This window comes from Myiozetetes cayanensis, unplaced genomic scaffold, assembly GCF_022539395.1.
Source record: "Myiozetetes cayanensis isolate MyiCay16 unplaced genomic scaffold, myiCay2020 scf1, whole genome shotgun sequence".
NCBI classification, from domain to species: Eukaryota; Metazoa; Chordata; class Aves; order Passeriformes; family Tyrannidae; genus Myiozetetes; species Myiozetetes cayanensis.
This window is the reverse complement of record NW_026086604.1, coordinates 108,343,828-108,369,829: the sequence shown is the minus strand read 5'-3', so window position 1 is coordinate 108,369,829 and position 26,002 is coordinate 108,343,828. Positions and strand designations below refer to the sequence as shown.

The following is a 26,002-nucleotide window of genomic DNA, read 5'->3' as shown; positions in this document are numbered from 1 at the left end:
ATGAAATCATTACCAAATACCAGCTGTAATGCTCCAGTCAACATTAGATTCAAGTTCCAAGTATTGGCACAGAACAAACAATTCATCTTTGACTCCGGTTTTGAAGACTATAATGAAGAGATCATACAAAAGTTCTTAGATGCACAGGCCACTGTGGACACCTACCTGAATACAGACTTCTTGCAGGCACTTGAGGAGAAGTTCTTCAATGTGACCTCTGCTGAAGTTAAGGTAACTTGATGGTATGAATGTATATCTTGGAAAGAAGTTGCACAGTTTGATGTTTGCAGATTCTGATGCTGAGTACTCCAGGGAGACAAAAATGTAGTTCGGGAATATGTGAATTTAATGAACAGAATCACAAAATGGTAGAGATTAAAAGGAACTTCTGGAAGTCACCTTGTCCAACCCCCCTTCTCAAGGAGGGTCAACTAGAACAGGCTGCCCAGGACCCTGTCCAGATGGCTTTTGTGTATCTCCAAGAATGGAAACTCCTCAACCTCTCCAGGCAACCTGTGCCAGTGCTCAGTCACCCATGTAATAAAAAGGCTTTCCTCATTTTTATATAGAACCTCCTGGTTTTTTATTGACCTGATATAAATACATATTTCAATTCCAACTCCCCAGGCACTCCGGCAGTGAGATGGCACCCAGAAAACTTGTCTTCGTACATATAATGACAGCTATTCATACAGATAACCTTCTTATATCTACCATGAAATGCTTGTACTTTGAGTAGTGGAAAGTTGTTCTCTTTTAGGAATTCCTAATCCTGATGCTGTATCTCTGTCCAGAACAGCGACAACTCTAAGCAGAAATCACAAAAAAAGGTCATCCGAGAAATTTGTTTACAGAGGTTTATTCATGTCATTAACTTATCAAATAATTTCCAGTAACAAAGCTGAGTTCTCTTTAAGGGTAACTGATGATAAGGAAAATCTGCACAGATGCAGTTTATTCATCTATCTTGAAGTAAAGTGAAGGGAGAAGTATAAAGCTTCATTTAATCTCTTCTGAAATGAGTGGGGAGTCTTTCAACTTGGGCTCAAGAAATTTAGCTCTCACTGGAGTGTTTCAGGGTCAATGTCCTGACAATTTATTCTTAATAAGGCACTGATGCAGTAAAGCACTGAGCATGTCCTGTAGTGTTCAATATTATCACTTACTAAGGGCTCCATGCAGTAGAACCTTCCTACTGAAGAAGGACCGGTTACTCCTTGCAAAATAAATAAGGGGTTTCCTCTTTCAGCCTTATTTTAACTTTTATAAAATGTTAATTTTAATATCGTGGAAGGAGGAAGCCAAATTACAGATCCCTCTGCTTTCAGATGAAAGTTGGTGTTCTATTTTTTACAGTATTTGCATAAGTGTGGCTTATCAAATTAGGTTGTAATTTGCTGAATATTTAACAGCTTTTTTTTTCCAAAGATCTCTTAAAATGTCTGACAGGGAAGATGACCATTTTGCTTCTTATGAGCCTCAGAGGGAGAACTTGTTTGACATACCAGTAAAAAGCAGTGCTTTTTTCCTCTGAATTGCCAATTCTGAAGATTAGAGTCAAAAAAAGGCTTCTTTCTGCTTATGTGTTATTACTAAAAATAAATATGTTGCATATATCAGCACTTTACCGATGGATTAATATTCCTTTCTGATACTGTTTATGTGCAAATTGAAAATACAAGACTTTTAAAATCCAAATGAAATCACAATTTAATTTCCCTAGGATCCTGAGCAATAACATGCTTGTTCTGTAATGATTATTGATTATAAACCTCATCAGGGACAGGGATTCTCTGTTGTTTGCATTTCTTCTTTTCTTTATTATTTGTTTGTTTTGCAGCAAAAGAGTTGGATCTGATTCCAGCATTTTTTGACAAAACATGACTCATATGTGTTCCAACAAGTGCTTTATATAAAGATAAACTTTGTAAACATAATTGTTTACATATATTTACATGTAATGGCCTCACTGACACCCCATATTCCCTGCTCCCCAAGTTTTAAAAATGAAAAGATTATAGAAAAAGAAAAATCATCAAGCCCAGGCCTACAGTGCCGTTCCTGACAGTCTGTGATGTGCTTAACCCTCCATGGTCCAGCTCTCCACTGTATCACAATTTGCTTGAGCAAATGTAGAGTCAGCACCAGTGCTTCCATATGGGATGTTTGGGAACAGCACCAAAACCAGTGAGCTCTGCCTGTTTTTAAATTCTTGTCTCCTTGCTGCTTTAGCACAGCAGTGGAATGTTTGGTGTGGTGGTCACTTCCTTTGCTCCTGCCATCTGTGGAAAAATTTACCTTAACAGGAGTAACAGGGTTTGCATTGGTCAAAGCTGTGCTTGTGCAGGGAATGTAAAATACGAAGAACAGGAGGGAAGAAACTCTAGCTGTGCTTGTCACAGAGTATAGGAGGAAGTGAAGTCATTACCACTGGGGACAGGAGACAGTTCAGCTGTGCAGCTTCTTTCTGGGAAAACTAATCAGCTGGATGAGTGGGTCCTGAGAAGGCTTCTGCTTATTAGAAGAGGGAAGGTGGGGAAAAATGGGAAGAGACTGTTAGCTCAGAGGGGAATTGTAGAAAACTATGCTATCCTCCACTCTGGAAGAGGCTTAACTATAGGTCTTTGGCCTGAAAAGGTAGAAATGTAGCCAATACAAATGATTAGAATCCATAGGTGAGCTAAACCTTATGCCTTAACAAGATAAAATTTGGCAGAGAGTGGAGCAGGGTAATGTAATGGATAAGTTGCAGCGGCATTGGCCTTCTACCTCGCATGCTAAGAAGATGACAGACATAATATTATTAATAGCCATGCTATGAACTGCTCACCAAGACAAATCCCTCAAATTCAAGTGCTGTCAAGGAAAACAGACTTTTGTGTTCTGTTCTCCTTGCTCCTCAGCACCTTTTTGCCGCACACATTTCAGATCTACCACAGTCAAGTGCAATTTGACCACCTCGTAGCCAGTTTTCAGTGCAAACTGTACTTTTTACAATGACTGAACTTTCAGTCCCTGCACAATTGACTTGGCATTACTCCCTTTCCTAACAGGTTCTGTTAGTATTTTCAGATGGGTTGGATGATTCGCTGGAAGATCTCAGGAAAGCATCTGACTCGCTTCGCTTTAAAGGTATTACAGTATGATGTTGGTTCTCCAGCCTCCTACTACCCAAAGCCCAACGTGTTGCTCACCCACTGCAAATTTTCCACATGGTGTTGCCTCTCTGCACTCATGTGACATTTCTCAGGAGTCCCTGGGAGACTGTTTACTTCTCCATATGAACCAATGTACATGGTTTGTCACTGTTTGGCAGATGATGCCAGAAAGGACACCTGGGTGTACAGAGGTTCCAGTTTCTGGAATCCGTCTTCAACAGCTGATGCGACTCAGGACAGCCCCCTCTCACTGATGAGTACAGCACCAGAGGTTAGGCATAACCCAGACTTCTGCAGTGCAGAACACTAATGTTGGGGCACTGAGTAGCAATCTGGTCCGACAACTGAGAAGTTAATTGGAAAATTACTGGTCTGGATTTTTCTTTTACACATTGTTCTCAATAGCTTGATTTCTTTTAACATACTGTGTTGAAGTCGTGAAGTGCAAGTCTTTTAGAGAATTACTGGTACTTAAAAATATATTGTTGGTTAAATAGTGTATTTCAGGCATTCACTACTTAAAATCTGTGCTTATGTTGAAGGTCTTGATGCACTCCTATTAGTTGGCCTGGACAATACACAGAACTTGACTGAATTTTGGGAAATAGAGTTTGGCAGAGGGTTTGGATACAAAGAACCTCTGAGTGTTGGGTTTGCAGAGATTGCAAGCATCTTGCAGAGAAACCTTGTAAGTCCTTCTGTAATAAAAACAAAATGGAGAGAAAAATTAGTCTTTGCTTTATGATTAATATACATAAATGAAATGTTTCTTGTCATTTTTCAGGATACTGTTGCAGAAAGGAAATGCTGTAAGGTTATTTGTAAATGCCTTGGAGAAAATGGTGATCATGGTGTCCGGGGAAGTCCAGGAAGGAAGGTAGAAGGTCTAATATGGACATTACAGAAGAACTGCTTTATTCTTCAAAGAGCTTCTGTTTTTGCAGTATTTCGGAGCATGCATGCATGTGCCCATGACCTTAACTCTTAGGACAGTGTGCTTGGAGAACAGTGCTACTTATCTTTTAAATTCTCATTTTTCAGGGAAGTACGGGTTACAGAGGATCTCCTGGCCATCCTGGTGAGGAAGGTGGGGTTGTAAGTAAACATATTTCTTCCTGCTATGATGCTATCTTTGGTGCCTGAGTCTGTCTGCACTTACTCACTGAGTATTCACCAGTGCTAACCTAAAATGTGTTTAAGCAACATGTATCTGCAGGTAAATATACAGATTTGATTCTCTGTGCTTCTGCACGCCACGATAGTTAGTAATTGAGTTAAAACAACAACCCACCAAAAGTGAGTTAGTTATTCAGGTAAAAAAAGAACAATCCACCAAAAGACCTACCTTCAAGTACAAAGATTTCAGTCGGAGGTTGGTATCGCAGTCTGAAACATGGCATGATAGTGAGAGCAGAGAACCAGGTGCAACTCAAGTTAGTAATTGACTGCTCTTTTATGGTCGGTATGAAAATCTCCAGGTCACTTACACTTGTGTCCCTAGTGCAGTGAATGGTGATAGAATTCTGTCTTGCTTTAGTCTTCTGTGATGAATTCACAAGTAACCATCATTGTAGGGATGAGACTGAACATTTTGTTTTCTTTCTTAGGGGGAGAGAGGCCCAGCTGGTTTCACTGGGACTCAAGGAGACAGGGGTTGTCCAGGTGCTAGAGGCCATAAGGCAAGTATGTAACTTTGAAATATTTCCTAATTTTGTGTCCTGCAAACCTGTTTTCTGTACTGGGCAGAAATCTGGGGGCTCTCTTACTGAAGCATGGGTAGAAAACAAGACCCAGCTGTAAGAATGGCAGACAGTGTTTGCTGTCTCATTTTGAGAGGTATTTGGAGTAACTGAAGCATGGTCAAACAGCTAAAGATTTTGCTGTCTAAGAAACTTGGCAGTTTTCACCACCACCTCTGGACTGTCTTTAGTTAAAGCTATAAAGCTTTATGGAACAAGAATGAAAATTAGGACTGTACTGTCTCCCCACAGGAAAGGGGTAAATCCTATAAGTGGCAGTAGAGGGTTTTAGAGCAGGAACGTAGCAATACCGAGCCCAGAATGCCCCTGCACAGCAACCTATGGTACCCTGCTTTTCAAGCTCAATAAAGTACTTTCACCAAATTTCATCTGTGTTTATTTTTAATTTCAGGGGGCCAGAGGCTACAGAGGAAATCAGGTATGTGTGCTCATGTGTGATCAATTTTCTTTGAGAACAGTGTTCTCTTTCCTTTAAAGTTCATGTTGCCTTGTAAGAAAATACCAGCAAAGAAGGAAAACAATGTAAGAGCTTCAGACCATTTAATGTACTTTTGCTATGGTTGTCTAAGAATTAATTTAAGATACCTATGACATTAATCATAGTAAGCAGTCATAATTTTATTTTTATATGGTTGCAGTCATAGTTGATTTATTTTAACTAACAGGGATTTATTTACTGATTAATTTGATAACCTATTAAGGTGGTAATTCTGGTCAGCTGAATCTCATATTCTAATTGTTGAGGAAGCAGAATAGAGGGGAGAAAAAGATTGTGAATAATATTTATTGTGGGTTTGGACAGCATTTTCACTAGATCACTGTTGATACTATTGACATTACTCAACCTCCAAACTTCTCTTCATGCTGTTCTTGTCATCCACAATTATTGCAAGTCTGTTTGTTTAACCTTTTAAATATACCTGTTCATCAAAGAGATAGTCACCAATTCGTTAATAAAATGTGAAACCTGGAAGACAATGATCTATAATGGCAATATTAGTTCCCAAACTACAGTAATTGAAATGGCATTAACTTGAATTGAATGCTTTTATACAAAACCACTTTCTAAAAAAGACTTGGGAACCTCAAAGACTCAGAAGATTCTTACCTCCATAACTGAGCAGCAGTGAGAAAGTTGAGTGTGGTTCTGATAACTCAGCTCTATTTAAAGTACTGCTCCGTACTAACTTTTTAATCTTCTCACATGTTTCTCTTTCCTTTTCCATTTTCTGCTCTGTTCTCTGAAGTAATTTATCCTCCTTTAAATATCTGAAACATCTGAGTATAGAAGAGGGAGAGTGCTTACTGATGATTTTGATTTGTCCAAGTTGAATAGCGGAGTAGAAATTACCAGGTGCACAAACCCTACTGAAATCCAATGAATATGTTACAATCTTCGTTATGTTGTGTCATTATATCCACTGATTTTATTTTAACTAAAAATATGAAACTTTCAACACATAAAAAAATGTGATTCAATTCTGCCAACTTAGTAAGGTTGAGGCAGTTTATTGAAGTTTGCAAGGCATTTTAGTATAGCTATTTGGAGAAAAAAAGGCAATACTGAATATTTAATACTATGAAGTTTAGCTCAGGTTTTCTGAGGTAGGAAATGATTGATAGAAGGATAACACTTGAATAAAAGTCATAATTGCTTATTTAGTGCTTATAATTTTTCTGGAATACTTACTCAAAAATTCTTGTTTGTGACATATTAATCTAATCAAAATGTGCAGCCAGCTATTTTTTCTAGTTGTACATACAGAATTGTTATAAATGAAAGAAATTCTTCCTCATGAACTTTAACTAGATGGTTTTGCAAAGTCAATTTAGCATCAAAACCTACAAAGCAATTGTATCTGTGGTCTCTCTCACAGTGAGACTCCTGATGGTTTTAACTTGTGCCACTTTCAGTGATTGGTTGAATATAATTTCAGCTTTCAGAGTAGTGGTCTCTGCTAATTTAATTTTTTGCTACAAATTAAAACATCAGAGTTAATTCCTTCATTTTTATCCTAGTAAAGAAAGAGGGAAGAAGCTTATTTGGTCAGGTCTGAAACATGGTGAAGCATGCATAAATGAAATAACATTCTCTCATTTATAAGTCTATTTAGATGCCTCACACAAGTTAACACTGCAAATTCCTTAAAGGAGGAATGGGTGCTTTGTGGGAAGATATCTTCCGTAAATGGTTGTAATATGGTAAATCATGTTTGCTGAGAAAGGGAGGAGAAAAGCAATGTGTGTTTGAAAAGCAAGATGACTGCTTTTTATATAGCAAGCACCACATTGCTGAAAGAATTAGGAATTTTACTTAACAAGTCCCAAAGCCTAAGATCAGGCTTCTGTAATTTTTTAAATCATGGTCGTTCTTTCTAGCTTTTCAATACACTGTTCTTGGTATAAAGCTATGTAAAAAAAGAAAAGCACAATACAAACACATGGTGGTTGACATCAAAATTAGAAAGTTGTCAGCATGATAAATCAAATACTAGTAGTTATAGTTTGAAATATATCTAGGTATTGAAGGTGCTGCAGTTGGAAGAAGATTTGAAAACAGAAAGAAGGAAAAGCAGAATTTAAATCCTGATGAAAATCTATAGTTGTAATGACTGTTGTTCTTATTAACTGTTCTTAACAAATAATGGTTTGTTTTTAATTTGTTCTTAATTCCAATTTATAATTACTATTCCTAATTATTCTTGCTAACCATTGAAAACAACTAACCTTATTCAAGTTTCAAAATGTAAGGTGAACACTTCTTCCCTTGCTCAGAGACAAGTGGACTGATGCTAAAAGGGAATTTATTGCTTTTGCTGCAGGGTGAATATGGTGAGAGTGGATTTGATGGCACTGATGGAGAGCAGGTAATCATTACATGTGCAGTGTTACTGAAGACACCTACCTCAGGGTTCAAAAGTACAGGTTTTATGCCTTGAATAGGCTTTTATCCTGAACAGAAATTCCATTGTTATGTGTTTAGGATTGCATATCTGATTAAAGTTGGATTCTGCCAGACTAACCCTGATAACCACATGTATCATTAAGAACAACCATTATTTTTTCTTCTTTTTCCCCCTTTTATGAGTCTAGGGAGAACAGGGATTTCCTGGACCTTCTGGAGAGAAAGGCAACAGAGGAAAATGGGTGAAGTATCCTTTACAGTAATGTTTAGATTTTATGGAAACATCTTTCCAAAGTGTAATGCTGTCTGTAATGCCTGTGAGTTGTGTTTAATAGCTGTGTGGTCTCTAATACGATGTGACTCCTGCTGTAAATCAGTGTAGCTCCACTGACTTAAACAGATCTGTGTTCTCTTATCTGGCCTTCCTCTATGACAGATACTATTTATACTTGTACCTGAACTATTTGTGCTCTTTTTATGAATTTAGGGCAGAAAAGGCCTCATAGGAGAACCAGGTGAACGAGGAGAATCTGGTCTAAGAGGAGATCATGTAAGTGTATTCCTTTATTTTTGTGATGTTGCACTGATTTGTGCCTGGATTTTGTGATGGAGACAGCTGAAATTTATGTGATTTGAGGAGTTTTTCACACTTCTAGATAAGCAGTACTCTGCAAGAAACACAGCATATTTCAGGAGTCCTAAACTCTTTAGATGAAGATGGACTGATATGTTTTGATATGTTACTTGGAAGCAGGTGTTTAAGTCTCAGGTCTCCTGTTTGTTCCTTGCATTTTTGGGGTTTTTTGTTTGCTTGTTTTTTTACTGTGGACAACATAACTTCTTTTGGAGCTATTTGCCACAGAATCATAGAGTGGTTTGGGTTGAAAGGGACCTTAAAGATCATCTAGTTCCACAGCCTCTGCCATGGGCAGGGTCACTTCCCACTAGACCAGATGGTTTAATGAAAAGACCAGGTAGACTAGACCTGTCTTCCTGGTGGTTCCCATCCTACAGAGGAATTTGAGATTACTTGAAAACCCTGAGCACTAACTCTTGGTTAGCAAGTTATACTGATGCAAAGGCAAGATACTTCTTCATGCTCATATTTTTTCCTTGCATGCTCCAGAGCCCTATATGAACATACTCGCTGAGGACTGAAATTTCAGTGGAGACACCACACTTCTCAAATCACAACTTTTGTTTTCTCACATATAACTCAAAGAGTTTGTTACAAACATTCAAATGTAGTGTTGACTCCTGACTTCTAATGATTATATTAAAAGAGAACTAAAATCCAGGTATCATGGTAATTTGCCTTTTTGAGAGATCAGGATTTCACCTGTGTCTTGCATTAAGTGGCTAAATGGAACTCCACTGTAGTGTGACACCCATCTGAAACTCACTGACAAGGTATGATCTTAACTCAATTAACTATACCAAATCAACCAGAACATTTTCAGGGTTTAATTTGTTGCCTGTTAGTAATTTTGCCTTTATTCTCTTTGGAAAAGAACATTATGGACTTTGCAGAACTTCCTATATAGTATTCTTACAAACATCTTCATTTAAAATAACCTTTTTATTTCTAATTGTCTGCAATGACAAATCTGATTAATATTATTTGCATATCCTGCCTCTATAATCAAAGCAATAAAGGTGGGATCACTGAAAATGCTGAGCTTTCCATTTAACTTTTCCAGGGAGATCCTGGGGCTAGCAATAATGTTACTGGTCCTAAGGGTGAAAAAGGAAGCCTAGCACCGCAGGTAAGCAAGTAGTTCTATAATTAGAAGAGAGGATTTGCATAATTGCTAAATTGTATTGGCTGTCCAGTGACCAAGCAGCTCTTTTGTTGTTGTTGTTTAGTGGTTTTTGTTTGTTTGTTTGCTTTGTATTTTGCCTTTAGTGTTTGTCTGCAGCATAGAAATCTTTGAGAAGTGCGTGATACAGTATAAAAGAAAAAAATAATTAAAAATGTTTACAAAGACTGTGGAAATATTTTTCTAATACAGAGCTGAGGGAAGATGTGGACTTACTATAAATATATTATTCTACCATAAATTTACATCAGCCACCTGAGAGGCTTCTAGTAACGGGTTATAAGGATACTGTTAAAAATCGTGCTGGTAAAAATGCATTGGGTGTGAACAGTCTATATGCATTTTTCTATGGAACTCCTATTTCTCAGGATGGTGGGTAAACACCATTTTGACCTGTATCAAGAATATAAGAGCTGGATTATGTACTTATATAGCAATGTCTGAGTTTTTAAGAGGTCTTTGAACTATACTGCAAGAAAAGAAACATAACAGAAAAGCCCTGCCCATTTCTCTATTTCACTGTGTTTGGAAAGAATAAGCAAAGGTGGTAAGTAATTGGACAATAGTAAATAAATCATGGTGGATGAAAGCTCAAGAGGGTGAGAACTAGCGACATGTGAGAAAAATCCACTATTTTAGAAGATTAATTCTATTAAGTAGGGGTTTGTGCACATACTGAGACATGTGTGCATATGTCTATGTAGAGTGTGATGGAAGCAGTAGAAAAACTCTGAGGGTTAATTTTTGGAGAAAAATTGTGTTTTGATGACTCACTGGAAGCAAATCTCATCAAACTTTCTCATCTCAAGAAGTCCAACTGAAAAGCTGAAATCAACAAAAATTTTGTTCATTCAAGAAGCCTCGACTGAGTATCAGCTATTAGTAACTGAGGGATTGGAAATACAAAGCAAGCATGATCTGTCTGGTTTATCATTTTGATTGCAAATTATTTGCAGAAATCAGGGGTCAACATTTAGCATGACACAATTTTCATCACACATTGTGATGAAAATACTTAGAAGAAGAAACAAAGAAGTAATGAATAAAGAAGAATGTGCAAGCATTAGAAAGAGTCAAGAGCATTTAAAGAGCTTGGTCATTATTTTGTTTTGCAGGGAGATCCAGGCCCACATGGACTCCAAGGAGAGCAGGGTGATGCTGGCCCTCATGTAAGAATAGTAATCAATATGGGGTGAAGTAACTGTTAACAAACATACAGTGGGATTCCATTGAGAAAACCCCTTTTTTCTCTTCTTCCTGTTATCCCAAACTTCAAACTCCTGCAAGGAGAGGGAACAAAAATCTTCTAAAATTTTCCTAGTGAAACATACTTGGCTTAAAATTTAGTAGCTTGTGTTCATTGAAATGTTTTGTATTCTTTAAGGTCAGAAATGTGCTGTGCTGCTAATTTTAGGTCTGATTCATGTGTCATAAGTCACAAGCCTTAAACTCAATGCAACCTTTTCTATGAGCCTTAATTGCTTTATAATTTCAGTGTAGGTGAATCTTCCTCTTCTTCCTCCCCATGACTACAAGTTTTATGTGCCTGTTCAAGCATATATGTAAATACACTGGCAGCTGAGCTGCTCTTTTTTGTTCACTGGAGACAGGAAATTATGAAGGCACCTCTTCTTGTCTGTCAGAATTGTGCTTGATACCAGAGTCTGGAATGATGATCACTCCTCAGTCAGGCTGCAGAAACATCCTAAAGGCCTCTGGTGATGGGAGGTTGAACAGCAACACTCACTAGTGCTGAGCAGTGGGCAGCAGGAAGTGGTGAAAACCTCTTAACTCAGAGGGAGAGAAGAGGGCTTTTGTTCCATTGATTTTAGCTAAGGGGCAGATGAGTGGGAAGATGTTTTCCAGAATTTTGTTGAAATGTCTTCTCTCTGCACTCACTAAGGATCTAAAGCTTTCTTTCTTTTTTTTGTAAGGCTTACTAGCGTAATAATATCTATCCCAAATCCACTATTTTCTCTTTTTTTTTTTTTCACCTTAAATCTTTCTTTGGAAATAATCTCTACTTTCTATGAGCTACCTTTGATTTGACTGTATATATAATGTACTTTATTATAAGCTATTGTTTCACATGTTGCTCAGTGTTCTGGATGTAATCTCTCATGCCACTCCTTCCTAGGGTGCAGCAGGTCGAAGAGGCCCTCCAGGTATAAAGGTGAGTGGCTGATGCTGCTGCTGCCTATCTATACACAGCTACATGTCCAGCCTCAGTCCTTGCTCCTCTTAAAGGAAAAGTTTCATTTTGATCCAAGACACAAGTGCTTAAAAATCAAAAGTCTATTTCAAGACAAGGCAGCCTTTGGATCTCAGGTGGATGTGCCAGAGGCCATCCTGACTTGAAGGATTTAGAATTGGAAAAGAGTTTTCATCAAAATAAGAGGACAGTTACTTTTATTATTAGGTCAAATGTGGGAATGTAAGTTGAGAAAAGACTCACTAAAGATGACAGGAATGTGTAGTCAGGCTGCAAAGTCTGACAATGTATTCCTCCTTTGCTGCATGGACACAGATATTTGCATGATGCACACATGCAGCACAGATAAAATCAAGGCAATGATGCTTTGCTAAAAATAGATGTAACAGTGTTAGCTGGAGCTCTGAAAATTGGCTTATAGCATATAAGGTTTTGGAAATAATTTAGATGGTAGCCCTGGTTTTTCCTAGATCTGTACCCCATAGAGTCTGGACCTCAAGAAACTTTCCTGAGAGGTACTTGGTAAAGACATCACTGCCATTCTCATAGGTGATGACTCAGGTAATGTTCTTGGAAAAGAAAACTTGTTTGTCTCTGGATATAAGTTACAAAATACAGTTATCAAAGCACATCTAAAAGCAGCTATATTCAAGAGTGGGTTAGTGCAAGTAAAAATTAAATGCTAGGAATTCTCAAGTATAGATTATATGATAATTCCAGGGCTTTAGCACAAGTGATTCACATTTGACTCAGTCTCTCTGCAGAGTTTCTGACACAGATAAGGGAGATGATATATGCCTTGGTGTAGCATTTCCCTTCTATCTAAGTGCATATAAACCCAGGGAAACATTACAATTTCGTGTACAACACTGTCAGACCAGCAGGATGGAATATGTCTCAAAATCCTGCCTTGTGTTGGAGTCTCTAGAGAATGGGCAGAATTGTAGCTTCTGAATAAATGTACAAACCAGCATTTTGAGTAGAGTTTGTTCTATGCAACTCTTCATTCACAAACATGGTCAGGGCAAAATTTGGACCAGCTTTACCCCATCTCTTCTTTCCAAGTCATATTCATACAATACCAGTGCAGGCGTAGGATCAAAGAGGAGACAGGATGAAGCGCAGACACCCAAGTAGCAGACACCCAGTACCTCTTTCAAAGTCCTTGCCAAAGCCCCTTTTCTTTTATCCAGGTTCACAATATGAAGTGTTTTGGCCTGTACAAAACATGCTGTTAGAGGACACCCAGCAAAAGTTTGATAAGTTTGCTCAATTTCTCATGTCTTTAATTGTGGATGCAGTATGTAAATTGATGTTCTTCCCATGTTCTTAATTTGGCAAAAGGTTAATGATTTTTCACAAAACTTCTGCATGGATTGAGAGGGCTGGTGTTTGTTTGGTTTTTTTTTTTTTTGCAACAGCAACAAGCATTTAAAGTGAAAACCAAGTGTGAAATGTTAATAAATAACAGTGAGAATAACCACAGCGATGCAATATAGAACATAAATTTCAGCAAAGGAAAAAGACTACTGGGACGACATAGTGACTTTTATGGCAGTAATATTTCTTCAGCAGCACAGTGTTTGATTTGCCTCTGATTTCTGGGCTTCCTGTCTCTCTCCTGTTAAGAGTAGCAGTTTTGCTGTACCTTTATTTCTCTCTTCCTGTGTACTGCAGCCAGGTAACACAGGTTTTTTTACATTTAAAGGGATTCAAATTAGTATTTCATTGGGAAATGACAATCAGAAGTGAGAGTCCTGTAAGTTCCCTATACTACAGTCCAGTCACATTCCAGCTTTTTGCAATACACAAGCATGCCTTGTGCAAAAACCCTTGTCCCCACCTGGTTTCTCAAAGTCATGACTTAGATTTCACCTTGAGAATCCAGAATTTTCACTGTCCGGGGTATTGCAGGTAGGAATAGGCTGGAATATTCTGATACTATCTACCAGTAGGGAAAAAGCACCAAGCTATGGCTACAGGGATCAGAATAACTTGAAAGAATAATGGCCGAGTCTTCGCGAGCGAAGATCCGGGGAAGGTCTTTCCACCTTCCAGCCTGCGCATTGGATTTTTTAGGTGAGACACAGTGTGCGCGGAACTGAGCCCACCCTTTAATCCTAAGGTTCATCTGCCGGGGCCAAGCGAGCTTGAACGGTGGCAGCGAGGTCCTTAGGACGTAGGTGGGTTGCCTTTAAGGGCTAACGAGCCCCACCTGCCCGGGAGTGGCCCTGACCGGGAATCGAATCCGGGTCTCCGCAGTGATAGCGCGGCGCCCTTAACCACTAGACCACCAGGGGCTCCACTTGAAAGAATATGAGCATTTTATACTTCCTGTTTCTTATTTCTATCTCAGAAATTATTTATAGGGTTTATGAAGACATTTTAGATTAAAATATTGAAGAATATTTGTCAAGCAGAGAGGATTGCACACTTCTGTCTTCCACATCTCCTGGAGAAACTAGAAGGAACAGTAACCCTGCAATATGACAGTGGCATCCATTCTTATGTTAAAAAACCATAAAGAAGCACAGCTAGCCATTCTTAGCAGTCAGAAGTAGTCAACGGGCAGAAGGAACAGAAGGTGTGGTGAAGTGTCAGAGAGGTATTTGTCACAGACAAGAAGAACATGCAGTCTGTGCGCTGAAAACAAAGCAAAATATTGAAGGTGGAAGGGAGAATAAACTAAAGGAAGGCACGAAAAAGTCGGGGGGAAGAAAAAAGAAAAACCACTTTTCTGGGTTTGATTGAAAGTAAATTTAAGTAGCTGAAAACTTTCTGTTTGTTTTGGATTCCAGTAGAGTGTACCTAAGAAATTTGTCCATCTTCATTAGAGTCAAAACAATTTTTGTGGAAATCTTTTTCTATTTGATTTTTTTACATCTGGTAATAATATATATGTACTGATGTTCCATTTTACATTATTGTTACAAATGAATTTTGGTGGGTTTTTTTTGTTTGTTTGTGGTTTTTTTGTTTTGTTTTTTTTTTTTTTTTTTGCTTTGGCTTTTATTTATTTTTTTTCCCTCCTGTTGTTATCTTTCATTTTGTTCATGTGGTGGAGAATGGAAGTTCAGGCTTTTAAATGCAGTTTTCCTCAGGAGATTCTTTCCAAAACCATCTGTTTCCCAAGAATCTTCAGACATATATTTATGATTTCTTCAGTGAAAGGGGATCTGCAAGGCCTGAAATATCTTGGTGCTAGTTGTCACCATTTTACTCAATCCAGCAGACAGTGAATTTCTTATAGATGTCAGCTAAACTGACTCATCCTCAGATGGCAGCTTTATATGGACATGGGAGCCGAAAAAGTTTTTTATCCATGATGCAGTATTTGACTTACCTCACTGGATAACCAGAGTGAAAGATGTGGAGTATAAAAACCTCTAATTCTAGTAGGATTATGAAGTCATGATTCCCCCTCAGAGTCATTCTTCATGGGTAAGGGGGAAGAGGACCTGCCCTTGTGGTCCTGGCTTTATGGCTTCTCGTGGTTTTTGTAGGGGTCAAGGACAAGGGTAATGTGGGAATATTGCTGAGACCTGGTGTAAAATGTATTCAGGAAAATGCAAAGCAAATAGAACTGACCTCTTGTACTGCAACTTTTATAATCATCACACACCCTAAACAACAAGAAAAAAGCTACTCAAGTCTTTTACTTTCTGACTGAGTTTCTTCAACAGGATTCTGAAGCTGCTTGAGAGCTGCTTGGGAGCACTGAAAAAACATTTTATCATCTATATACGGATGACAGGTGCTAATTTATTTGGGTTTGTTGTTGATTTCTTGGGTTTTGTTCTGGCAGGGTGAGCAAGGAGATCTGGGAGAAGCAGGTTACCCAGGAGAGACTGGTCTTCCAGGCCCACAGGTAACTAATAAAACTTCAGTTTTTATTTTAGCTGTGGAGAAGATGAATGGTCAGTCTTGGTCTTTTGTTTTTCTTTTGGAAAGCTTGGTTAACTTCAGCTTATGAATATTATGAGTAAGTTTCTTCATTGGCAAATCTCTTCTGTAACCCTGAGGAATTAAATGTGACAAATTATGTGGGTGCAGCTTCTGGTGAAATTAAAAGAGGAAAATGAATGGCAAAAGTAAGTAATTTAGCCAACACATCTACAACTTAAAGGATTTTATCAAGCAGATAGCTTCAAAGTTAATTCATTAGAAATTGCATAAAATCTATTGCATTGACAAAACCAATGTGAAAAGCTTTGCGTTTTAAAACTTTGCTAGGTGAAGTCATTTTGAAGACAATTATCATGGTAGACTGCTTATAGTGGCTTCCAGTTTTAAGATGCTCTTAGATCCTCTAAAGATGCTTTTAACTTTGTTGTTTTAGGATCAGGAGAAAGTATGCCTAGTTCATAGTGGGCTGCTTATGGCTCCCTTGGTATCTTAGACACCTCAGTGAATCTCAGGCTGTTGGGCAGTGACCATCTCAGCTGCTTCACACAGACAAATCCCTATAACCAAACGGCCAGAAGTTTCACCTGTGCATTAAGGCTCACAAAACAGTCACTTGTATTCTTATCGTTGCAGGAATCTGATCTTTATTGAAAGACTGTCAACACTGAACTGGCTTTTTTTCTTTTTTTTCAATGGCTTTTTTTACATCAGGGCCCAAGAGGACCACAAGGGATCAGAGGACCTCCAGGACCACAAGGCATGCCAGGCCCTCTGGTTAGCTTTAAATAATACATTCCTACTGTATGCTTTAGAGCTTTTCACTCTGAGTGTTATTCAGATATTATTCTTATAAAGAGTTTTTTAAAAAAAGCTTATAGAAAGTAGAAACTGAGGGGTTTTCACTGTAGTACTTAAATGATTTGCAACCTCATATGATAAAATAACAGCCTTGAAAATAAGTTTAGGTGGGTGAATAGGAATTGAATGTCAGTGTTACATATGATTGCACTGAGAAGCCTTAACTCTGGGTTCTACTCTCAGTTGTCTAGTATCAGGACTAAGAGCGTGGCTTGCAGCATGTTTAAATACAGATGTACAGTGGAGTAGTTGAGATCAAAGTTATATAATTATCAGTAGTTTCATTATGGCCTGTGAGATTTAATGCTGAAGTCCAATCAGGCTGTAACGTTTGAGCACTGTCTCCTTATCTCCGCCCCTGTGTGATGCTGTTGATTTTGGGGGTTCTTGTTCTGGAACTATGTCAGTGTAAATCAGGACTGGAATGTCCTATGCTGTCAGCCTTGGTCATCTGCTTCAGTCATGTAATAATGTTCATGGTTACACACCCAATTATGTGCGTGTGTTCATGGTTTTGTGCACATGTGCATGTTTTGATTAGGTATCTATGTAAGCAGAAAATAACATTCATGTCATACTTAAAAGCATTTTGAAGTTTATACAGCAGTAGTACAGAAGACAGGAAAGAAATGGAATGATAGCTTGACCAGTAACTCTTACTTTGGTCCTCAAAAACCTGTAAATGCACTAATATTTATACTGACTCTGTAATAATTTCAAGTGGGAATGAATACTTGAGTGCAGTGAGGCCTTGATTTCTTCACTGTACACCTTTTAACTGATACTTCTTATTACAGGGTAGTCTGGGGCCCCCAGGTTCACCTGGCTCTGTTGGAAAGTTAGGTGCAAGAGGAGCAAAGGTAAAGATTTTTAAGGTATCTAATTGCAGCAATATAACAGTATCATGCATTCAAGAATCTGACTGAAGAAGCATATTCTAACACTTTGTTAGTCCTGTGAATCATGTAGAATGTTAAGATCTGTAGACATTTTTAGACTGCATGAGGAGACAAGTGATATGTTCAAGGTAATCGTACAGATGTCAGAGCTATAATAAGAAGTTTTTAGTTTTCCCATAACCGCTATTGTAAGTGCTGTTGTGGTAATGGTTCTCAGTGGGGCCTGTTTTTTTGCAACATGCAGCAGTGCTGACCTGACCATGAGGCTCATTTTAGAATTCCTAGAATCTATCCAATCCATTCAAAATACGTTCCAGTGAATTACAGAATATCTCAAGTTGGGAGGGACCCATGAGGATCATCAGGTCCAATTCCCTACTCCTCACAGGACAACTAAACCACATGACAAAGTGCGTCATCCAGACACCTCTTGAACTCTGACAGGCTTGGTTCCATGACCACTTCCCTGAGAAACTTGTTCCAGTGATCGACCACTCTCTTTGAGAAGAACTTATTTCTAATGTCCAATCTGACCTTACCAGCTCAAAGAAGCATAGCTGCTTATTTTCACCTTGTTTTGCTAAAAATTCCTAACAAGTCCAAGGAGCCTTGACTGTTATGATGTCTGTCATAGAGGAATGAATATGTTGAGAACAATTAAATCAATATGAAGTTTAACAGAAAGACTTATACTAATAGATGGTCTACACTGGAGTTCAGTTATAATAAATATTATCCCTTACTTTCATTTATGTTGATATGGGAGACTAACTTTATTTGATAAAAGTAACTCATTTTAGTTGGTTTTGAATCTTTGAATGTAAAAGTCATGCCATACCAGTGAGCTAAACCTTCCAGTGAGCTAAACTTTGAAGGTTTGTTACATTCAGTGACAGAGAGGTGTCGAAGGTCAAAGTGTTACTACCAAAATAGTCACTGTGTGAAAACATGCAGTGAAACAGTGACAAAAATTTGGAAAATATTTAGGAATTGTCATCATACATTCTATTTTCTATGTTTGATATTTTTGCTATTTAATATTGGGGTCATTGTTAGAAGAAAGTTCGATTGGAAAGTGGAAACAAAAAAGGAACTGAGGAAAAGAAACCCTGTGAGAGGACTAAGAGCATAGTGCAGACAGCCTACCTGAGAAATATCATCTGCTATCAACTGGTGGTTTGGGCTGGTAGAATTCCAGGATATATCCTACTACTGCTATAATGTCAACTTTTCCAGACCCCACTTTTTTCACTGATATTACCATATAACAATGGGAGTTTTATTGAATAAAGGCCTTTGGAGTTTAGCTGCATGAATGCTCAGCATATTCTGATTTGCCAAGTTATTTCCAGTTCCACCATAAGGAACATTCTATGAAACATGACCTGTAGTGGAATGCTTTTGCCCAGCATGAACTAGTCTATAAAATGTATAGGCGCACTTCAGTCTAACAGACAACTTTGCATTTCAGAAAGAAGAATTCTCCTGAATGAGTCCAATTAACAGCTTCTGTGTTTCAATTATAACAGGGTGAACCTGGTGACCCTGGAGAGAAGGGCCCAGTTGGACCACCTGGACAGAGAGGCATCCCTGTGAGTCCTTCTCCCCTAATTCAGAGCCCCTGTAGTTTAATACCAATCCAACTGAAATACTGCAGTTCATTCCCTTCTATTTTCTCTGATACAATTAAAATTATTTCACATTTGGTTCTCAATTTCCTTATGGACACCAGATTCCTTTTGGGCTAGAGGGAATATCTTTCACATCAAATTCTCCAGAGAAAAGAATATGCTAAAGGTAGGGCATACAGTGGAAAGAAACTGTGGCCTTAATCCTTGTTTTCTCTCTATGGCTTTTACCACCATCTGCTGCTGGTTTTAGACTGTATTGTGAGAGCTTGCTGTAATTCATTAATCTTAACAGCCTGAGCACCTCATTGTAACGGGACATCTTTATTTCAAAGTCAAACTGGATATGAATCTAATCCTCTACTAAAATCTAACTCATGGTATGTCCAACCTATGCAGGGTGTGGATGGAAGAGATGCCTATGGTCCTGAAGGAAGCAAAGGAGCAAAGGTGAGTGCTTCAAGTCAGAATGTCTCTGTCTTTTCTGCAGGATCAAATGGAACATCCATATTGTAATAAAAAAAAATGTAAGATGTGATCACACTGTGTTTCTGAGGTTTAGTAAGAGGTCAGGATTCCCACAGTCCTTGTGAGAAATTCTTCAACTGGATATTCTTTTGAGGACTCCTCTCTCTTTCCCTTGTTGTGGGTATATGGATATGAAGGATTGTACTTCTTGGAGCAGACAGGGCTTTTTGCCCACTTCAGTCTTCTTGGCAAATATTGGTGATCCAGCCACTTGGGGCTCCTCTCATTTTTCTTCTTTCAGTGGAGGGATTCCTTGACTACCAAGGAATACTGAGGTGATATCCTTACTGTTTTAATGTGAAATATTCTTCCTTGTACTCCTATGGTCAGCAATAAGATCTGGGGATCAACCTCTGGATTACTAAGAAACCCTTATAATTCCCTTCATAGTGCTGAATAAAAAAAGCAATTAATTTCTCACTTACTTCTTTAAAAACATAAAAGAATCCAGCTAAAATAAAAAGTATACAGAAATGAAGAGGTCAAAATCATGGCACCAGTGCCACCAATGGGTCAGTCTGTGAGCAAAAGGGTCAGGATGCTGTAGAAAGCTGCAGTCCTCCTTTCACGGAATTTGTCTAGTGTTGCAATACTAGTCCTTTGTTGTTGCTTGTGAAACAGAAGTGGTCCAGTGGATCTCACTGATAGGCCTGTCTCTCACTGTTCCTTTCTGTGGGAGAAGCAGAGTGTTGTAGGAACCTGCAGAAAACATATGAGAGGCTTCCGAGAGCCTCTCCAACCGATGAGCTCCTTTTGCTAAAGTGGCTCTTGATGCTTCTTATTTTCCAATTTCTTTTCTCACCTTCTTAGCTCCAACAATTTCTTTTCATGGGGGTGTTTCATAGGTTATGCACACATTGTACGCAAAAGTAGTTCTTTTAATCTCTTGGAATCTCCCACTTGTTCACTTCAGGGAACATCCTCCATGTTAGAAGAAATGAGGAAAAAAGTTTCTGCTAAATCTTCTTGTCGATTATTCATTGTTTTAAAGGACTAACTTAAAGCCTTTCTTATACACTGATGTGTCTGCCCAGGTTTTGGCAGGGCCCGGATTAAAGCAATTAATAAAAATAACCAAAAACCAATGTACCCCAGAATAGTGATTCAGAAAGAGTGTTTTTTCCGTGATAGCTGAGAAAGTAACCTTTAGTGTAAATTTTACTTAAGGTTGCTATTAATTATACAGGTTCACAGTCACACTGCACTCTCTTACATGTAATGTGGGGTGTATGTGCATGGAATTTTCTGAAAATTGTTGGATAAAGTCATATGATGTTTTACAACCATGTCCACTTCCATGGGAGGGAACTCTTAGAACAATGGCATACGTAAATAGAGTGAATTCTGATGTTAAGGAAAGAGGTACTTCACTTCTGACTGATTTATGTGAGAGTTTCCATATTTCTCGTACATGAGCAAAGAGCACACCAGAAACTGAAGTAACTGAAAACAATTAATGAATTGACTTCTGATATGCCAACAAAATATTATGGTATCATTGTTTAGTAAGGAGGGTACAACATTTTGAAACGTCATTCAAAGACTGAATTCTGAATATTACAATTTACTCATAGTCACTGTACATGAATTCCACTGTATATTACTAGGACGCATAAATAAGTGTTGATAAAACACATATTTGAGAAACTGAGAACTCTTGAAAATCCAGAAACTGTTGTAAATTTTTTAAACACTCTTCCTTTAGATGAGCAGGGTGTTCATATAAAATGGTTTCATTTGGGACCAGAGTAGTAGCCACAGTTTCCTGAATGGGCTGGAATGCTAAGAATAATTTTTAAATTGTTTTTGGTTTAAAGACATCAAACACTAAGCAGATCAAAAAGTTCTAGATTCTTAAGAAGTCTTTATCCTTTCTTTTTGTAGGGAGAATCTGGGTTCATAGGATATCCTGGTCCAGAGGTATGATTAAATGGCATGTTTCCTTTCTTTATGTCTTGTTTTACATTTTTCTACATGGAAGTTTTTGTCAGTCTTTCTGTCTGTCTTCTCCTTTTCTATAGAGTTCTGAATTTCATTAATTTTCAGGGAGAAGATGGAGACCCGGGCAGTCCAGGAGCTGAGGGACCCAAAGGAGTTAGGGGTAGAAGAGTAAGAATGACAATTCTGCTAACTCTGTGAAGAGTTCTATAAATAAAACCCTTATGTCCCAGGTGTTTTCTCACCAAAAAAAATTTAAATTGGTTCCCACCCTGATCTTTTAGTGCCATATCTTGTGCAAGAGGTCTTGAGAGAATGCAGATCTGAGTCTTCAGAGATGCTAGTTGCTAATGATTCTTAATAGTAGTAGTCTATGTAAGTGCAGGATCCAACTCACAATATGGTTATAGAGGGTTTTTTTCCCCTTATGAAATTTGGCACCTATGTGTGCAATTCCAAAGAATAAAATTTGTATTCCTATATTTAGGGTAATGCTGGCACACCAGGTTCCCTGGGAGATCCAGGAGATCAAGGACCATCAGGACCTATGGTAATATATTTTTATTTAAAAAAAAATCGCTCTTAGATTGATCTTAGACTTACTGTTAGAATAATGGAATGTTTAATTATGTTTCATATGCTTAATTGCCTGGCAGTTGTATAGAGTTATGTCTTTCCTGTGGATGTGCATGCACAGGAGCACCTGCTGTTGGAAATGGAGTGCAACAATACAGTGCAGGACAGAATTTCATCCACAGTATTTGGTTTTGTCTTTATGCTGGGTAAATATCTAATTAAATAAGCAGAGAGTGCTAAAATATAGAACTGGCTTGATCTGCTGAAAGCCAGTGTATTTTTTTCATTTCAAAAGAAAAACCATTTAAAATCAGACTTGCACTTAAAGCTTATATTGATTGTAACATGTTAATTTTACAATTAATATACAAATAGATGCCTTGATGTACTTTTCCATTGTCTGTGTTCTGCATTTTGTACAACAAAATGTTTTATTTTTATTTAAGCAGAGGAAAGGATTGTGGATTTCAGTAGGATTTAGGACTAGCCTTGTAGGTAGCTAGGAAAATCCCTGTAGGTGTCTATCCTTATCCTGCAACAATGCTGAAAATCAACTCCACAGTGACCAGAAAAAATCCCTACTGTTAATGATTTTCTTGTTAAACTTTCTTAAGCTTACTCTTAGTTTAAATGTGGAACATTATTGATAGCAGTATCTTTACCTGTATAACATGTCCCATGGGATGTGTGCAGCTTACAAAACTTTTTGCTTTGCTTCTCATTACACTGTGCTGGTCAATGAATGTACCTGTCCCACTTTATTTTATGATGCTGGGCACAAGAGTGGCTAAGAATGCATTGCCCTCCCAGCTGCTTGGCCACTTACACGTTACAGGTAGGTATTTCAAGCTAAAGATCTCCTCCTCAAATGTAGAAATGAGAGTAGAGCTTGGGATATATGGGCTTGGTGGGATTATTACAGTAGGTGGGCATCAGTGAAATGAGAAAGTGGGAAGTCTGTGGGAAGTGGTAGTGATGCAGGAAGAGGCACAGGTAGTAGGCAGGGCCAACCAAAACAGACCTGTCTTACCCATCCTTTCTACTTGGTGACATACTTGTCTGTATGTGTCAAGTCTGCACAACTCAGTCACCACCACTGAGCTGCTGCAAGTAGCACTGATGAGAAATCTCAAGCTCCTTGGAAAAAAAAAAAAGTTCCTTTGCCTGTGTTTTATTCTTGTTATGAAGATTAAACAATACTTTTATTTTGAAAAAAGATGCTTCAGGTGCTAGCACTTTCCCACAGTTCCCAAAGAGAAGGATGCAGAGTAGGTTGAGCTATCACGATGTGGGTGTGTTCTGCAGAGTCTTTTGAGGTAGAACTGTGGGGATTTTACCCTGCAAGAGTAGAGGGCAAGCTTGTCACACATCAGATGTTGGAAATTGTGTAACCGAACATAGCACAGAAACTGCTGTTTATAAAGGAAATCCAATTCTGAATTATACTGATCCTCAAGGGCAACAAGTGCTGAACATTTAAAAATCATTAATGAAAATGGACTGAGAAGTAGTCTGCAATTCTGGAACAGGTCCACAGAAATCTATGCTGGGAACAGATGTCTCCTCATATTTCAAATTCATAAGTGGTCGTTGGGAAACACTGTATGCCTTCATTTTCTTTGGGCTACAGAGTAATAGATGGAAATACATTATCAGGGTCTGACTTTCTGGACCTGTGTTTATTTTGTTTCAGGGTGCCAAGGGACCAGTGGGCACCATTTTAATGGAAGTAAGTAATCACCTTACAGCTAATTGCACACTGCATGAAATTATCTGTTTTAGTCTTCCATTTATAAGCACTGACAGCAGTGCACAGAATTAGCTGTTATAAAACAGTAACTTTTCACGTGCTTGACGGAGTGCAGTTGGTTCATCTGTTCTGCAGATGATCAAGGAAAGAGAAACAATTATGCCTATGGATTAACACCATGTCCAAACTTTTAAAAATTGTTGGACCATTAATATTCATTTACCCATGTCTTTACTCACATCAGTTTACACACTAGCTTAGGTTTAGGGTTAACTTTTCCCTCTCTTGTAAAGGAAGGCATTTCTTCACAAACAGTTATTTTCACTGGGAATAGAAGTGCAGGATTTCTTCACAATCCTAATCCCAAGTAAAATGAGCACTTATGAGCAAAGGCTCCATCTAACCCTTGCATGGATGACTGCCTACAGGCAATACTACTGCAGGTGTGTTTCTTGTCCACAGGAGGTCTTTTCCTCCTTCATGGACCTCTCTTCCTATGTGAGTTCCTATTGAAATGTCCATTCTTTTATGGAAGTGCCATTGACCAGTGACATCCTCTAGGATGTTTATTAACACAAAATAAGGAATGGATAAATGGTTTCTTAGTGAACATCATAAACACCAACAGAGCAGGTCTAGAAAAACGTGCCTAGTTTCTGCAGCAAGAGAGAGAGTCCTTGTACTGTCTGAAATAAGGAGGAACTGGATTGTGTGAATCTGGATTTACTGTAATGAGAGTTAGTTCAGGAACTGGGATATGACCTTCAGCTCAAACACCAGTAAGATTCCCAGTCTGGGATGTTATGGGATTTGCCATTAATTCCTTTTTTATTTTGAACCTGCAGCCTTGTGAACTCGTGAATTTTACAAGAAGAAACTGCCGTAAGTAGGAAGCATCTTATTTTACCTCTGATGCCTAGTCACTCTTCTTAAATGGATTAACCTCCACTGGAAACCCTGTAAATTGGTAGTTTGTGTCTGGGATCAGTTAGACTGGTAGTTGTGAGTTGTGAGGGGTTTGCAGCAGGTGTATGAAGCAGATTTGCTCTTTTTGCTCCTTTTCTAGTCTGTTAATTACAGAACCCATAACAAATATCTCTAACTCATTAAAGACTAAATTAATTCTTTGGCATTGTGCCAACACCCTTTGGGGAGTTCTCTGAGAGAAGACAATACTTGTATATGCACTATCCTCCAGTTTAGGTGTGTTCATTCTCTCTCAGACATGCGTGCTCAGCAGAACCCAGAACAATTTTTTTACTTCTCATCCAGTAAAAGTGCACTGTTTTGAGTATCTGATTATGGAAGAGGAGTCTTGTCTTGCACTGACAGGTTCTATCAGTTGTCTGAGCTTTGAATCAGGCTTTTTAGTGAAAGCAAGTAAATATATTAATGAATATGAGCCCCAAATAATTTATTTGCTCTCCCTCTCTTCCTTCCAGCTTGCTCATCAGGTAAGTCCATCTGGCCTCTGCGTATCTGTTCTTTTATAGACTCGAAAAAAAAACAACAACGTTTGAGCTGTGGAAAGGTTCTCACACAAATTTTCTGCTTCAACATACAGACACATGTCCAGCTTACCCAACTGAGGTGGTGTTTGCCTTCGATATGTCTGACGGTGTTACACCAGTTGCATTTGAAAGAATGAGGAACATTGTCACACTGTTGCTGAAGACCATTAAGATCAGTGAAAGCAATTGCCCAACAGGCGCTCGTGTCTCTGTTGTTTCTTTCAACACCAATATGCGCTATCTCATCCGATTCTCGGAATTCCAGAAAAGCAGCTTGCTGCAACAAGCAGTCCAGAGGATACCTCTGGAGAGATCCACTGGAAAGCGAAATATTGGGGCAGCCATGAGATTTGTTGCGAGAAATGTCTTCAAACGTGTTCGTCAGGGCATCCTCACAAGAAAAGTAGCCCTATTTTTTGCCAATGGTCCATCTCAGGATGATGTTGCCATCAACACAGCTGTGCTTGAGTTGAGTGCCTTGGATATCACTCCAGTGGTTATTGCCTTCAGTGAAGTGCCAAATGTCAGACGTGCCTTCTCGGTAAGTAGTTAG

General features: G+C 38.5%; 1 protein-coding gene across 1 annotated transcript; it reads left to right on the top strand.

Moving 5' to 3' along the window:
- LOC126648876 (collagen alpha-4(VI) chain-like) lies at window positions 1-26,002 on the top strand. Its single transcript, XM_050332578.1, has 19 exons — window positions 1-231; window positions 3,054-3,132; window positions 3,317-3,429; window positions 3,943-4,035; window positions 5,310-5,336; window positions 7,741-7,785; window positions 8,311-8,373; window positions 9,524-9,589; window positions 10,759-10,812; window positions 11,781-11,816; window positions 15,661-15,723; window positions 17,417-17,479; window positions 19,048-19,110; window positions 19,546-19,596; window positions 21,559-21,594; window positions 23,882-23,917; window positions 24,784-24,820; window positions 25,381-25,400; window positions 25,505-26,002. The coding sequence occupies exons 1-19, from the start codon at window positions 1-3 to the stop codon at window positions 26,000-26,002; spliced, it is 1,674 nt and encodes a 557-aa protein (XP_050188535.1).